This window comes from Anopheles coluzzii, chromosome 2 (assembly GCF_943734685.1).
Source record: "Anopheles coluzzii chromosome 2, AcolN3, whole genome shotgun sequence".
NCBI classification, from domain to species: Eukaryota; Metazoa; Arthropoda; class Insecta; order Diptera; family Culicidae; genus Anopheles; species Anopheles coluzzii.
The window spans coordinates 114,836,898-114,851,650 of record NC_064670.1 but is presented as its reverse complement, the minus strand read 5'-3'; the positions used below and the strand labels follow the sequence as shown (position 1 = coordinate 114,851,650).

The window sequence follows — 14,753 nt, the reverse complement described above, 5'->3', positions numbered from 1 at the left end:
CCACTAGCAATAGCCATAACAAGTTATGCACTTTTCCTTCACAAATAATCAAACAACACAACATCCTTACGAAAAGAACCTCTGACGCGCATGCGCCAACTTGCCATCCCAAAAGCACGTGCTTCACATACCAACCACCAACGAATGGGCAGCACGAAATTTAAATTTTCGTGTTTGCGCCACAACTGCTCGACTATGTTTCGACCAGTTTTGACATCTGGCCCGATTGCTCGCGTCAAACCGATCAGCTGTGCGTTTGTTTACATACACAACAGTTTGCAACGCAACTCGTAGCCATCTCGTGCGTTTAGTGATGCATCGGTTGCGCGGTTATTTTACGTGATAAAGTGAATAATTTTCCCCACCAATCAAGATGGCCACACCGACGATGATGGCCGTTACGCTGCTTACGCGGGCCATCGAATACGATGTGGTTGGACGCAAGCTGGAAGCGCTTAAGCTGTACGAAGATGGCATCGAATCGCTGCTAAAAGAATCCAAAGGTGACGCATAACAAACACACTAGGCCGTAAATATTTGCAGTATGAATCATCCTGACACCCACGACCGAGCTACCGCTCGCGTACCTACACCATTACAGCCGAAACGGACCCAAAGCGGAAGCAGCACTATCAGACCAAAATCGTGGAGTATATGAACCGGGCGGAACAGGTGAAGGAACTGGTCACCCGATGGAAGAGCAAGGGTGTGATTAGCGACCGGATACACATCGTGGAGGGTGCTACCGGGTACAGCTACGGCCGAATATTTGGCAAGTACTTTAACGACGAAGTGCACGAAATACTGCTCGAGGAGCCGTATGTGCGGGAGCACCACCAGATTTGTAATTTGGTGATGTTCTGCGAGCTGGCCGTGAACAGTTGCCGCAATCTGAAGTACATCCAGCTGGCCACGGTTAAGGAGGCAAAGAATGGTGACGAACAGGGTCGGGCGTTCGAAGTGCTGAAGCAAAGTTTGCACAAACAAGCCGTCAAGTTTGTGGTGGAATACTCGGAACACATGCACGATCGGCAAGTAATGTGAGTTGCCAGTTGGGAAATTTCAAACGATCGTGTTTTGGACTTTAAATTACACAAATTCCTCGTTTTGCATTCCTTTTCTTACAGACTTAGCAATGGATACGTCATTAAGATTGGTCGCGGCCTGAACTACTTCAAACCGTCCCCGAGCAAGTACTGTCTCGGCGCCTTCAACTACCATTTCCGGGAGTGCCGGGAAACGAACGCGGACGTGTTCTACTGTCCGGAGAATAATAAATCATGACTCTCTCAATAAAGCCATCGGAAGTTTGATGCGCATAAGCAAAAACAAAAAAAACGACAAACGACAAATAAAGCACTGAACTTAACAACAAAACCGTCCGCTGTTGCCACGCTGTTTGTACACGTTGTGTCCGAAATGCCCATCAAGAGCACTTCACTAATTGCCATCTCTCTAAATGCTGCAGTGATTTCTTTCCTCAAGTGTCCCTCTTTTGGGCTGAATGCTTTTTTTCCCTTGATTTGCTGTTATTTGTTTCGTTCTTCCGCCTTTCACTCCCGCTACGCTCGTTCGCGCGCTCGATCGATGGCTCTTGGCAGAAGTTGATTTTTCGTCCTTCGGTTGGCTCATTAATTCGCCATTTCCACCGCCACCACTGCCTCCGGTCCGGCTTGTCGTCCCGTCCGACACGCTACAGGCGAGAGGCACACGGTATTTTCTTCTTCTTTTTTGCAGTGCAGTGCCGGCTTCCGCCATAAGAACCCGTGTGCCAATCCGCACTGCAGTGGCGATTGTTTGTGTAATAATTCATAACTAATGACTAAAGTTGATTGAACAAACTCAGGGCAGAGGCGTAGGGCGAAGTTGGTGCTTCCTTTCCCGAACGATTTCCGCGTTGAGAAAATATCTCTTGTACGGGGATTGTATTAATTTCCAAAACAAGGTTGACAAACGAGAGGTTTATCTTTGTTCTTAAAGCTATATTTACTCATGTTTAGAAATATCAAAGTTGTTAGTTAAACTAACAAAAAAAATATTCATAACATCCTCTTCCCAGTTATATAAAAAAGAAAGCAAATTTCCCATGCTATCGGACAAAGCAGTGGAACGAAAAAGTACTGCAAACGAAAACAAATTCATTAATTACTATCGCCCAACACTCACTCAAAGTTTGTCCATCGGGCACGGTCAGCCTTGGACATTTAATTTTTGGCACTAGAAGTAAGTATCCTTCACGCCACTTCGGCACAGCCGGTCGAAAAGACGTAATGATTTATGGCAGATAGATGGTAGTAAACAACGTTAAGGAGAATCCGAAAGCAGGGAAAAACATTTTAATTATCAGGTATAATTTTTACGGTCAATGATTTATGTATTTTTTTGTGTTACTTCACAATTAATTAAATATTGAAGTTTTGGATGAATTTATTGTAATTAGAATCCTACAGTGTGATATATAATTTATTGTCTTTTATGCATTTTTCTACGCAAATTACACAATTATTGATTTCAACTGAGCATTGAATATTAAGCAACATTTGTTAATAAAAATATTAACATTTATTTATTTTTCCAATTTTGCTATACGTTTACACTACTTTTTCAGATTTAAATTTGCACTAGTTCTTGGAAATTCCACCTTAAACGTACCGCGCGTACGTGCTTACGATGTGATTCGGCCCCGTTACCACAAACGGATGCTCGCCGGACTGGTTCCGGTACTGGTTCAGCGACATCGCACACACACACCGCATATCCATCCGCTCGCATATCCGTGCGGCCACCTCACACGTAACGTCCGCACTTACCACCCGAAAGCGAAGCGACTTCCCCCTTGCCAACTGAAAGTCCATCAGCTTCTGTCCAATTGCGCGGCGTCTAAAGTGAGGCTCCACCGCCAGCACGAACACGTGGTACGAGCGGCGCGAACGGAACCGTCCACAAACGTCCCCAGTGTGCTCGAGATGGGCAAACAGTCGCAACGTTTCGGCCCAGCGTCGCGATCCGGCCACCGGTACCATTGCCAGCAGCTCGTCAGCCGTGCCCGGTTTCACACACCGTGCGATCGTAACGCCAACGATCGTGCCATGGTCTTGCTCGATCGCTACCGCTGCCATGCCCTGGTGCACGAAGGACAGTGCATACTGGATGTGCTCTTCCGTGGGGCCGATCTGGGGTTGACTCTCGTCGAGGTACGATCGCGTGACCAGCTCCTCCGGGAAGTAGAACGCCAGCAGTGCCTGCCGGATGCGATCGCACTCGTTCGGCGCCGCAATGCGGTACAGAATTTTGGAGTAGCCTCCGTTCATTTCACGGCACCGAAATGCACCCACAGTATAGGCGATGGCACAGTTTTCTCTTACCGTCTAACCGCCTTCCACGTCAACGAAGTATCATTTCCCAGGAGCGAATCGGCTATGCAATCTGGTCGTTTTTGCTTGGCGTATGGGGCAGGTTGGTTGAGAGACTGTCGCATTAGCTTCGCGCGGAATCGAATTCGTTCGATAGCATGGCGCTTAATCTCTTCACCATTGCATAGCGTTTGCTGCTAGGGCAATGTTTTCATTCGCAAGGTTGTTGCATCGAATTGTACCCGCGCGGTACGGTGTTTTGCGTAGGTTTTCTTATCGCCAGATGGTCGTAGTGGGTGGTTCGGTCATAAACACTGTGTGGGGAAAGGTATTGAAATTTCGCGTTATATTTCTGCACGTGTCTTTAAATAATCTAAAAATATTGAAATATTACATCTATAAATATAATGTTACTTATTCCATTTTCAGTTCACAACAAATGTTCAAGCAATATAATAACAACAGCACTGACGCGTGCTAATAATCACACCCAGTTTATAGGCCAGTCTAGTGCCAGCTGGTTTTTTAAACGATATTTGATAAGCGCTACATGCAACGGTTGTACACCCATCAATATATTGGTATAAACTTCATGCTTCGTACATTTCTATACACACTACGGTGAGCCAGGTTGTGGTCAAACACCTTGCTACTGGTAATCAGAAATATCGACTAACTCCAGACACTGTAAAGCACTAGACAATTTCATAATTTCCTTCAAACCCTTTTGGAACCTTTTGCTCTGTTTCAATACTTTTGATCAACCTTAAGCCTATGCACTCACTTAACCGATGGTATATTCAACTTTTCGTAAAAAATTAAGAAGGAAGATAATAAAAGGCCTCTTACAATTCTTCATCAATGTCCTTTGACTCTTTGTCTTTTGAGATTTACAAAACATTAAAACATAGTTTCGGCCAGATAATCTATGTTTGTACATATTTCATTTTCAATCAAAATACTTTTTTAAATTAAATTCATAAGTTTTTAACGTAAAATAAACTAATTCAGTTTTTATATCATAATTCACTTACATATAACCTAATTTATCTTTTCGACTAAATTTATTATCTGCTTTAAACCTTGTTTATCTATATGCGGGTGGATTTTTTTTCTTCATTTTTCTTTTTTTCCTTATTGTTATTTATTCTAAAATCTGATTTTATCAATCTATCGAACGACAATAATTTAATGTTGAGCTCTTGAGCTATTTCACTGAATAGTTCCCAGTTCCTCTTTCTCTCTCGACGTTTCTTTAATTGTTGAATGTTGTGTTGAATGTTTTCAGTCAATTGTATCCAAATGTCATGTCCAACTGGAATGCTTTTCTGCATAGAATATCTATTTTCCCAAGAAAAAAAAAACATTCAATCCATCCACCAAAACGGGACCGTGAAAGCGTAACATGCTTTGCAAGTTTGTTTGTAATACAAAATTAATTACAACGGAGCGGATTTCACAGCAGGTCACAACTGGTTTGCCAACCGAACAGCAAGGAACGGACACACGTCTCCTTTGGTTCCCAGCCCCATCTACCCAGCCAATGTGACCCACCACCAACCGATGATAAATAGTATAAGACACTAGTAAAATAACATTTGCGATGCCATTTCTTTCTTCTGTGCTGTCCCAGCAAAAAAAGAATGCACTTGTACACCACTGACACCTCTGTCCGTGTCCCTCTTCTGTAGCGGATGCCGTCGGAGCTTCCCCTTTACAACAATTGCATCCTTAGCCGTTTTCTTCTATCCTACACCCGCTCCACCGGTGCTGTTGCTTCCGCGAAGGAAACGGTAATCTCATTCCTTGCTTCTAATCCGGAAGCATAAGTTCAGACAGTATGGAGCACTTGAAAAGCAGGAAAAAAAACACCACCACCACCGAGAGCTAGAAATGGCGAATGAGCAATAGTGTTGTCATACACAGTGAAGTATAAACAACGGTAATGATACGACTGCTAGTTACTTCTTCACAACCTTCTGCTATTTTTATGTAAGCTTAAGCCACAGTTTCCCTTAAACGTTAACCGGGGCTGTCGTGGATGCTGGATGTGGGGAGGTGGGTATTAAATTTATCATGATCATCGTTATTATCGTTATCGTCGCCATCGCCGCCATCGTCGTCGACTTCGTTGACATTGTTCCTCGGTGACAGCGAACCCACTCTCGACAACAAAGACAATTTCTCGACTTTCTTCCGTTCTGGGTCTTTTTTTTTCACCAGCGCACGTCGGAAATAGCTGGAGAACTCGAAGCATCAACTCATATCATCGCTGCCATCGCCATCTTAAGCCGTTTGCCGTATTTCTAATCTCTATCATTAATTCAATTACAATAATTGATTCCGTAATTATTTAAAAACGTTACTTAACGCGAACAGGCGGGACGGGCACGAGTTCAAAGAATTCGTCGTCCAAACTCGCACCGTCTTCTTCTAATGCAGCGTCATTCAAAAGAGAATAGGTAAGATTATTTGACGATGCTTATCAGCAGCGTCGCTGGTGTCCTTAGTGAATTTCTACCGTCGCGAAATGGCAACCTCGTTTCATTTTCGCGTCCATTTGTTTTGCAACTCGTAAAGTAAACGCGAATTCGAACAATCGTACTTTTGCGAAAGAGTAAAAATTCAAGGTTTTCCCCAAACCTTACACCTTCATCCTTTGGCTGCACGTCAGCGGCACTAACTTCTCCCCTCACAGGCGTCTTGCGAGCGGCATTAAATGAATTGTGGAACATAAATTTTCAATAAGACTAATTGTAATTAACGAAAGCGTTCGGTGACGCGACTGCAGATCTGCGCAGATCGACCGAAAAAAGGGGTCGAAAATTGATATTACTTTACGCGAGACCGTGTGATTTTTGCGCGACTTTGACTTGGACTACAGCCTGTTTATGGAAATGAGCATACGCAAACCCCCCCTCTCTCTCTCTTTGTATTATTTTTCTTCTTATTCTTTCACTCTCAGCCGGGCAGCAGGGAGACGGATCAGCGACCCCGGCGCAAAATGGGCACCCACTTTTACACGCCCCGGATTGGCCACACTGCCGCTGCCTAGAGCTCATCACCATTTCCGAGACGAATTTTCTAATACAATTATGGAGCGGAAAATTAATGGCCACTCGACGGCAATAGTGTGTGCCGTTTTGGGTAAGTTAAGATCGTCGCGGCCAAGGTTAATGGTGGTGCAGATAGCGCTGCAGATAGGGTAAACCGGGCGTTAAGGTTTAGGTTGGCGAACAAAAGCACATAAATCAGGATAAGATAGCATATATTTGCGAGCGTAACCCGACCATAAGCCAAACAAACTGGTCCTCCGCATGCAGCTCGCTCACCTCCCCCGTGGAAAAACGTGTGGGCCAGTGTTTCGAATGGGAGAAGATTGTAGTAGATTGTACAAAGCTCAATCATTTCGACGACAGAGAGTAAGCTATTGCCGAATATTTGGACGCTTGGGGTGAGAATTATTTAAATTCACTTTCATTTAATCTAAATTTACATCTTTCATGTTCCAAGACATTCGAGGACATTTTTATACCAGGTTGGTTGTCTAATGACACATCGGAGGGAGTTCTAATAGCAACATAACGTTTGGAAATCTGTAAATTGTCACAATGATTTTCACAAAACCTCAAACGTACTGAAAGGCAGTCATCTTCCACCCAAAGCGAATATTTCAACAATTTTTTGAATCGTCCCCCATAACACCCATGATAAACGGGCTTCTATTGGAAATCGCTATTTGCTAGACCTAAAATCGATCGTAAATTACACCACAGCGCTGCCGCTTTACCGACTTGACTGATCGCCAAAACCTAGCCCGCAGACAAATCGGCCTCATTTCTTACCGGAAGTTGCACCAACATAAAAAAAACCCCTCACTCTTCACCACCACCAAAAAGGTCAGAAGTACACAGGCGCGGGAGCTATGCCGTCTTGAGACACACGCGGGCCGCGGAAGAATGTTTTCCATCTCCACGGCACGCCACATTGCAAACAGCGCCCCAAAACCACGTGAATGCTAAACGGACGGCAGCGGCACGGCGGGCTCAGCGAGCACCCAAAGAAGTGGCCGACGTCAACAAGCAATATTTACGTAAACAAACCGCAGCAGCAGCAGCAAAACCTGCCAGTCCCAAACAGTGAGGAACTGGAGAAACTATTTGCCAAAAATACTTGCCAGTTATTTATTGTCCCCGCCATACGATCTCGGTATTCAATTTGTCACATAGCGCGTTCCCCCATTCCCCGTCCGTGTGTGTGTGTATGTCTGTGCGTCGCTGGAACGCCGTCAACCATCAGCACTTGTGTTAGGCATAAAATGTCGTCCCCGTACTTTGCTGAATGCATGGCGTCGAAATTCCACAACCATTTCCCGGCCAACGGGAGCTGTGAAAAATCAGATTGGTTTCGGCAATGGTATGCATCGGGGTGAGATATTGTGTTCCTGCAAAACTATCATCAGCTCCTGACAACACACACACAAACACACATTCAATTCCAGCAGTCTCAAGGAGAGGGTAGGTTTTTGATCATGCTAGGTCTGCGGTTTAAAATCTTGGCACATGGCATCATGGTATCCATGTGGACCGAAAGTGGAATTATCCAGAACTGCTATTGAACAAAAACCTCAAGAGTCCATCTCTGTAGCTTGGCCAGTTGGGCTGGCAGTGGTTGGTAGTGCTAAGAAACCACGGACAAACAAGCTCCCGGTGTCTGGATGAATGATTTTATTTTCGTACCCCAAACCAGGTTTGGGGTTATGTTCGTCTTCCTGGGAGGACTGCGTTCTCTATCCTTCTAGCCACAGGTGAAAGGATGTTTGCCAGCGGACGTAGTTCGTTGGTTTGGGATAACAAATGTCTCCGACATAATAGTCTTTTGTGAATTTGATTGTAATCGACACATAGCACTGTGAGACGTGGCTAGGGAGAAGCACTCTTACCGATTGGAAATATGGAAGAATCTTTGCTAGAGGAAGGACATGGAGAGACATTTTAGTAGGTGGTTTCATGTGCTATTTATTACTGATTGTCAAAAACTAGCATTTCAAACAATAAAATTCCAAAATGAACAGTTGAAGGTGTGATCTTTTAGCTCTTATGTCCTTATTTCCATCAAAATGGAAATGGAAACAATTTTTCACTGAACTGTGTTCATAAAACAGATACTCGCTTCTTCACTATAAATCTGAGTAGAGATTGGTACCAAAGCGTCTCACAAATCAGATCAGATGTTCTTAATTCTTTCTGCTGCTTTGATTCAAATGACCTCAATTAAACATTTCGCAACGAAAAACCTACATTTTCTCAAAGGTATTCATAAAACACTGCAATACTCTTCTGTCGTCACGTGTAGTTGTGTTCTACTTTCCTTGCATATGCAACAATACACATGCATCACCTTTTTGCACAACTAGTCGAAATGTGTACGAATTTGGCAATCGAGAAGCAGGCGTTTTTTCTTGCTTCCCGCCATCCGAACTACATACAGCATGCATATTTCCTTACCTATTGCACACTGAGCCACCGAGCAAAGGGCACCGAGAAAGGAGGAAAAAAAGGAATCTATCGTCAACCTTGTTGACACAGTAGCGCTCTGGCCTATTCTCCTTCGGGAAGAAAACTCGCCACGCGTCAGACGAATGGCACTGCGGAGTCGATCAATTTCCTTCGCTGGAATGGCTCCACATACGACCCATGCATGTACCGGCTGAAGTGCACTTCCCGGTACCCGTACAGCCATTTGTCTGTCTTTTTTTTTTTTTTTGTTTGCTCTACTCTATTACGCCAACTACACTAGCGAGGTTTGGTTCGAAATTTTTGGCCCCAAAACGGTACCGCCCCAAAAACTACGTACCGTCACCTACCAAGTAACGACAAACCATTAGGCGAAACCAGGTGACTAATGATGCTGACAGACATTCGCAACAGCGGAATTCGAGTGGAAATAAATGCTGCTTTATCTTTCGCGCCAGTAACATGCTGGCAAGGAGAAGGGCAACAACACCAAAAAAAAAACACACACGGGTACACCGAGGAAGAGCCATAAGCGACGACAGCGCAAAAAACAAGAGGTCCTTCGACGTTCCTTCGCTGCAGTACCTTTGTTTTTATGGTAAAATTATGCACCCCAAGTACGGTTACCGCTAGACTTTGGCACATACAAAAGCACAGACACACATAATGCATAATGTTTGCTCTCGGTGCATGCAGAACCGCACCCCCCTCCCCCTTTTTTGCAGCAAAGACGCCACCGACTGACTTGCTTACGAGCAAGGCACTCGCTCCGGTATGGAAGTCATTCAAGCAGGGAGTTTAGTTGCAGGTCACCAAGATGCGCTATGTAGATGCAGCAGCTACACCAGCAGCCCCCCCTGAAAACCCCTGGTCCGTTCGGTTAGGTGCGTTTTAATTTCGATGTCATAAACCATGCGCTACGCTGGCGTTAAAAAAACAACATCATCATCAACAGACCAAACAACTCGCTCAGCCGTTCCAAGGAGGACGAGAGGACAATTTTCCACTGCCAAAAGCCATTCGCCGGTGAGCCATTCGCTTAATGTTGGGACCGGGGCAAAAAGAAACGCGGTGCTTAAATGGATGATGTGGCTCCGGCATGCCGGCCAATGGGTTAACTGCAGTGGTCGTTATTGCCGAATGAAGCGGCGAGGTCAGATCCTTCGATTTGAGATACGCCTTTCAATCTTCCAAGGACCTTCGGTAGGGGTTGACGCAGTTTTGGGCTGCATCGGGCAACACGGTAAATCGTAGATGGTCCCGCACTAGATGTTTGTGGCGTGTGTTGGGGAGAACAGTTAGGAAAGCACGAAAGAACATAATTTTGAAGAACAGGATCGAAAGGAGCGAATATGGCGCTAATCCAGTAAAGCGCCTAAATGTATGCAACTGAATGTACGAATGGTTACATTTCGATACTAATAATGTTAACACAGTAGAGTAAATGGTTTATATTAAGTTATTTGTTACTCAAAAGATCTAGATTAATGCCTCAAAATCCTTATTTTCTTAAAAAATATCTTTCAGTCACTTGCCACAGTCACAGTCACTTAATAAAATTAAAAAAAAAAACACAAAACACCATAATATTTTCTTCTACCAATCAGCACACATTTTTCCATTTTTTCCATGATTTATATGCATTCCACGCTCAAGCCACATTGTTTTGCTACCACCTCAAGCACTCACCGGAACCATAATGAACCTTTTTGGCAACAATCTATTTAGCACAATTTGAAACTGTGATTTATTGCTTACATCTCTGATGCGCCTGTTGTTAGGAGAGAATAAAAAAAACGAACTTCTACGAACAACTTGTAACGGAAAGCGCCTGCTGGGTAAAGTATCTGCCAAAAGCTACATTGTGCCGACTGACTTACAAAGAAACCCAACTGTGCCACCAACAGCGATGACTAATTAAAAGCTGTACTTGTAAAGATATTCTCCACATTGCACGTTTCTTCATAAATATTAATATGGTGTGGTATTTCTGTCTCATTTTTATACCGCAACTTTGGTTGCAGTTTTTACACAGTTTATTTGTAAAAAGAAAAAGTAGATTTCCAACCAGCTAGAATTTTCAACTGCACTTGCACAGTCATTCTCAGCGCTACCATCAACCCTAGGGATGGCTTTTTCCGAGCCAACCCAAAACGGCACCACTTAGCCATCCGTTTTGCACTTCCCCTTTCTCTTTCGCATTTCGATTAGTTCGCAAGATGGTTTCGTGCTTGTCGAAACTGGTTGCTGGTACCGGCTAAAATGTATGCTTTTAGCAAATGTAACCCTTTTTTTCTTGCCTTTTGCTACTAACCTTAAGAAAGCAGCCTCCCTTCCATTTTTCCCGCTTTGCAAACTACTCGAGCTTTCAGTTTAGCATCATAATTACGAGTAATTAGCCCTAGAAATTCCTGTTCCGGCAAGATTTATGATTACCTACTACTACGACCACTACTTATACCTTTCGTTTGCACCCTTTCTTGATAAAAGCTTCTTGCATCTGTGAAAGATGCTTGCCTGCGGTAATGGTGTGTTTAGAAGTAATAGTGCTTTGCATTGGGTTTATATGGAAAGTTTTGCTTAAATTTTTGTTTTAAACGCTGTTTTTCTGCTTCCTTTTAATGAAATATCTCCCCCCAAAAAAAGAATGGTTTATATCACCCTTGCAAAAACACAGACAAACCACCAATAATTACCATTCCTTTGTGCTCTTTAACCTATCAATCAATGAGCACAACAAAAGCAGCACAATTCGTTTTGCTCTCCACTCCCCAAAAAAACTCGAATTGGCCAAACACTTACTTAAACGAAGCCAATTACCGGTTTGATGTTTGCGAATCCGGTTTATGTCACTTCCGTTTATTCGCTTTTCTCCACCAACACTCACACACACACACAAATAGCCGAATGGTACCATCGTTAATTTGAATATTGCTTTTTATTATTATGCGCATCCTGACCTTTTGTCTACCGGGTTTTGTTTTTCATTGTACGATGGTTTTTTTACGCGCGCCAGACGCGGACAAAAGTGAGCTCAACCAGGAAAGGGAAATGTCCCTCCAAAAATACACCCACACACACAAGGCCAGTTATGACGACCGAGACGATGGTGCTTATGTTGCTGATTACCACGGAAAGCGTGCAGAACCCCTTGTGTTGCTTCTCGCCATCGCAAATTGGTAACTGTCCACCTTTATTTCGTGTGCTGTCCATTTCCAGTACAGCCCATTATATCCCGATGCGCTCTGCCACCTACAACCTTCTAGTGCAAGGGAACTTCAACTGCAAAAAGATCATCCACCACACCGACACGCCGTATGATCTGCCGCCCATCCCAAGGACAAGAAGTTTAAGCGCTATAATGGACAAACATTAGCGCAACCAGCGTCGTCGTCGTCGTCGTCGTCCTCGGGCAGGGAAGCGGATGGATGGCAGTAAAATATTTCCAGCACTTGACCCTTTGGACCCCCATCTCGGTGAAGAGACGGACCCAAATTACCATTAAAGCACGGAGTGTGCAATGGAAGGAGGGGGGAATAAAAACCAGCCACCAGAATGCAGCGCCAGGCTCTCATGTGCCGGGGATCCAACGTCCCGATTGGGGAAGGGCCCAGTCCCATTAACATATTCGAGCAGTAATTACTCCATCGGAAAGTGTCGACGAAAGAAGCATTAGGAATCAATTAAAATGCAATAATTAGCAGACGAGAGATGGTTTTCGGTGCGCCAGCAACAGCAGCAAGGGTGAACCTGATGCTCACGAACCTCGCAAAGTGCCCGAACAAAACGAGGGACTTTTGAGGGCGGAGGATGTATTACTGGGGGGGGTTATTGGGACGCACGGGTACAGTGGTCGCTTTTAGGTGCTTCGTTTTTTATCGACAGTTTCGAATCTATCATATTTACCCCGTTGCGCCCGTGCTTCTGTTGGCTGTTGGCTTCAATTATTCGCTATGCAAATTTTTGTGACACAGACAGGTCATCCTTTATTAATGGGACACCACCACCCGAGCAGGACATTGCTGTCATAAATCTCGTTTATGATTTAACTCTGTGACGGCTCTTTCCTCCTTTTTGTGTGTGTGTGTGTGTGTGTGTGTGTGTGTGTATGTGTTTGTTGTGTCTGCTTGTGTTTCTCTTTAACTTTTTAATTTATAATTTCACATGGTAAATATTTCTCCTATTTCTTTCATTAACTTTACTACTTGATCCAAGCTTTAAGCCATTTTAAATCCACTAAACTAAATTTCCATACACCAGCAAATCTCGAGCTCGCTCAAATCCCTCCTAGCCTACGCAAAATACAACTCCAAACAATTGCGACTTGTTGGTAAACTTTTCCAGTGTTTTTACCACCAGCAGCATGTTTTGTACTCGTCTGGCAAGCACCGGGAGCAGCAAACCCGCGTGCAATCAAGAGAATGTCACTCAAGAGCAGGGCCCTCTGGCGGTTGGGTGACTCAAACTCAAATAAGACAACCTAGCAAGTTTACCGCGACTACGTAGAACAGCCGGAAAACAGCACGAGTGTGTGTGTGTGTGTGTGTGTGTATCGTTGCAGACGAATTTTCGGGCAAATTCATTCATTTAATTTTCGTCTGCGTATGTTTGCGTACACCGCAGCAAGTAGCAGCATCAGCAGCAGTGTGGCGTTGTTTTCAGTGCAAAGATCAAATATTGAAATGTGTTTTTGTTTCAAAAAATCTTGACATGGAAACAAAGTTCAAGGGGCATTCGTTTCAAGATTGTTTGTGCGTATAGCTCACATTTGATTGATGTTTATAATATTGAAAATTTATGAAATTTCAGTAAAATAACAAACAAATACTCTCGAAAACACGATCTGTCAACAGAAAAACTCCATGCTTCACAAATTATTGATTTCAATTCATTTCTACACTCATTTTCTCAACAACATAGAATTAATCTTCAACATAACAAACAAGAACCCTGTTCATTTAATTCTCCTGTCTGCTCCGATTGCTCAACCTACAGAACCGTTGCCTTCCCAAAATCACTACACACCAAGATTGTGTCACGTACCTTGCCATTGATTTCGTTGTTCTCATCGATCCCGCCCGGTTTGGAAATTAAAGTTCCACCACGCATATTGCAACAAGCGCACGGAACAATCACGCTCGCTAAGAAAAGCAAAACATAAAAAACAACCCAACTACCAATGAAGGGACTGCGGAAGAAATGTTGTCGTTGGATCAAAATTGTCAAAAACGACTTGTTGTTCGCTGTCCCTGAAACCATTCGATTCCATCGCTCCCGTCCTCATGCGCACATTCTGTCGCACATTCCACGAGGATTACCATCGTCTTGCAGCAGGAATGTTGAGCTACTTATAGACGGGGAGGGTGAACAGTGAAAGGACAGTCGAAGAATTTTTCATCTTAATCTCCGCACCGCACTGGCACAGGGGCCGGTAAAAATCCGGCGCCCGGCACGCGAGCTTCGTTTGCGAGACGAGGTGCTGCTGTCAGACCGGCACGGCACAAGTAGCGGAAAGCCGTGAGCTTCTGTTTTATCGTCTCGTTTTTATTTATTGCCTTTTTGTGCTGTGTTGATTTTTCGAAATTTTCGATCTTTTTTTCTTTTTGCTACCGTAAGTTACATTGTTGCGCGTTACGGTACCACATTCACTTTGCTTGTACTTGTAATGTTGCTCAACTCTCTTGCCGCATTGACCTAACGCGGCGAACACCCGCGGCACACCCAGCCACCGCACCGCCACCTTCCACGGACACGATTGCGTCAAAGAATCCGGGAAATCCAAAGATAAATATGACAGCTACGTGTTTTTGTTTGACTAGGAATTAACATCGGTTCACCCTCGGCAGTGGCGTTGTTTCTGCTTGCTTCAAAGCAGCGCAAGCAG

General features: G+C 44.1%; 2 protein-coding genes across 2 annotated transcripts; one reads left to right on the top strand and one right to left on the bottom strand.

The window, feature by feature from the left end:
• Positions 1–251: 251 nt before the first annotated feature.
• Positions 252–1,377, top strand: LOC120952194 (MIT domain-containing protein 1). Its single transcript, XM_040371392.2, has 3 exons — positions 252–503; positions 602–1,040; positions 1,128–1,377. Exons 1-3 carry the CDS (start codon positions 374–376, stop codon positions 1,282–1,284), a joined length of 726 nt encoding a protein of 241 aa, XP_040227326.2. The 5' UTR covers positions 252–373; the 3' UTR covers positions 1,285–1,377.
• A 1,241-nt stretch (positions 1,378–2,618) lies between these two features.
• Positions 2,619–3,553, bottom strand: LOC120953425 (arylalkylamine N-acetyltransferase-like 2). The gene has a single exon (XM_040373331.2). The coding sequence runs from the start codon at positions 3,309–3,311 to the stop codon at positions 2,643–2,645; it is 669 nt and encodes a 222-aa protein (XP_040229265.2). The 5' UTR covers positions 3,312–3,553; the 3' UTR covers positions 2,619–2,642.
• Positions 3,554–14,753: the final 11,200 nt, after the last annotated feature.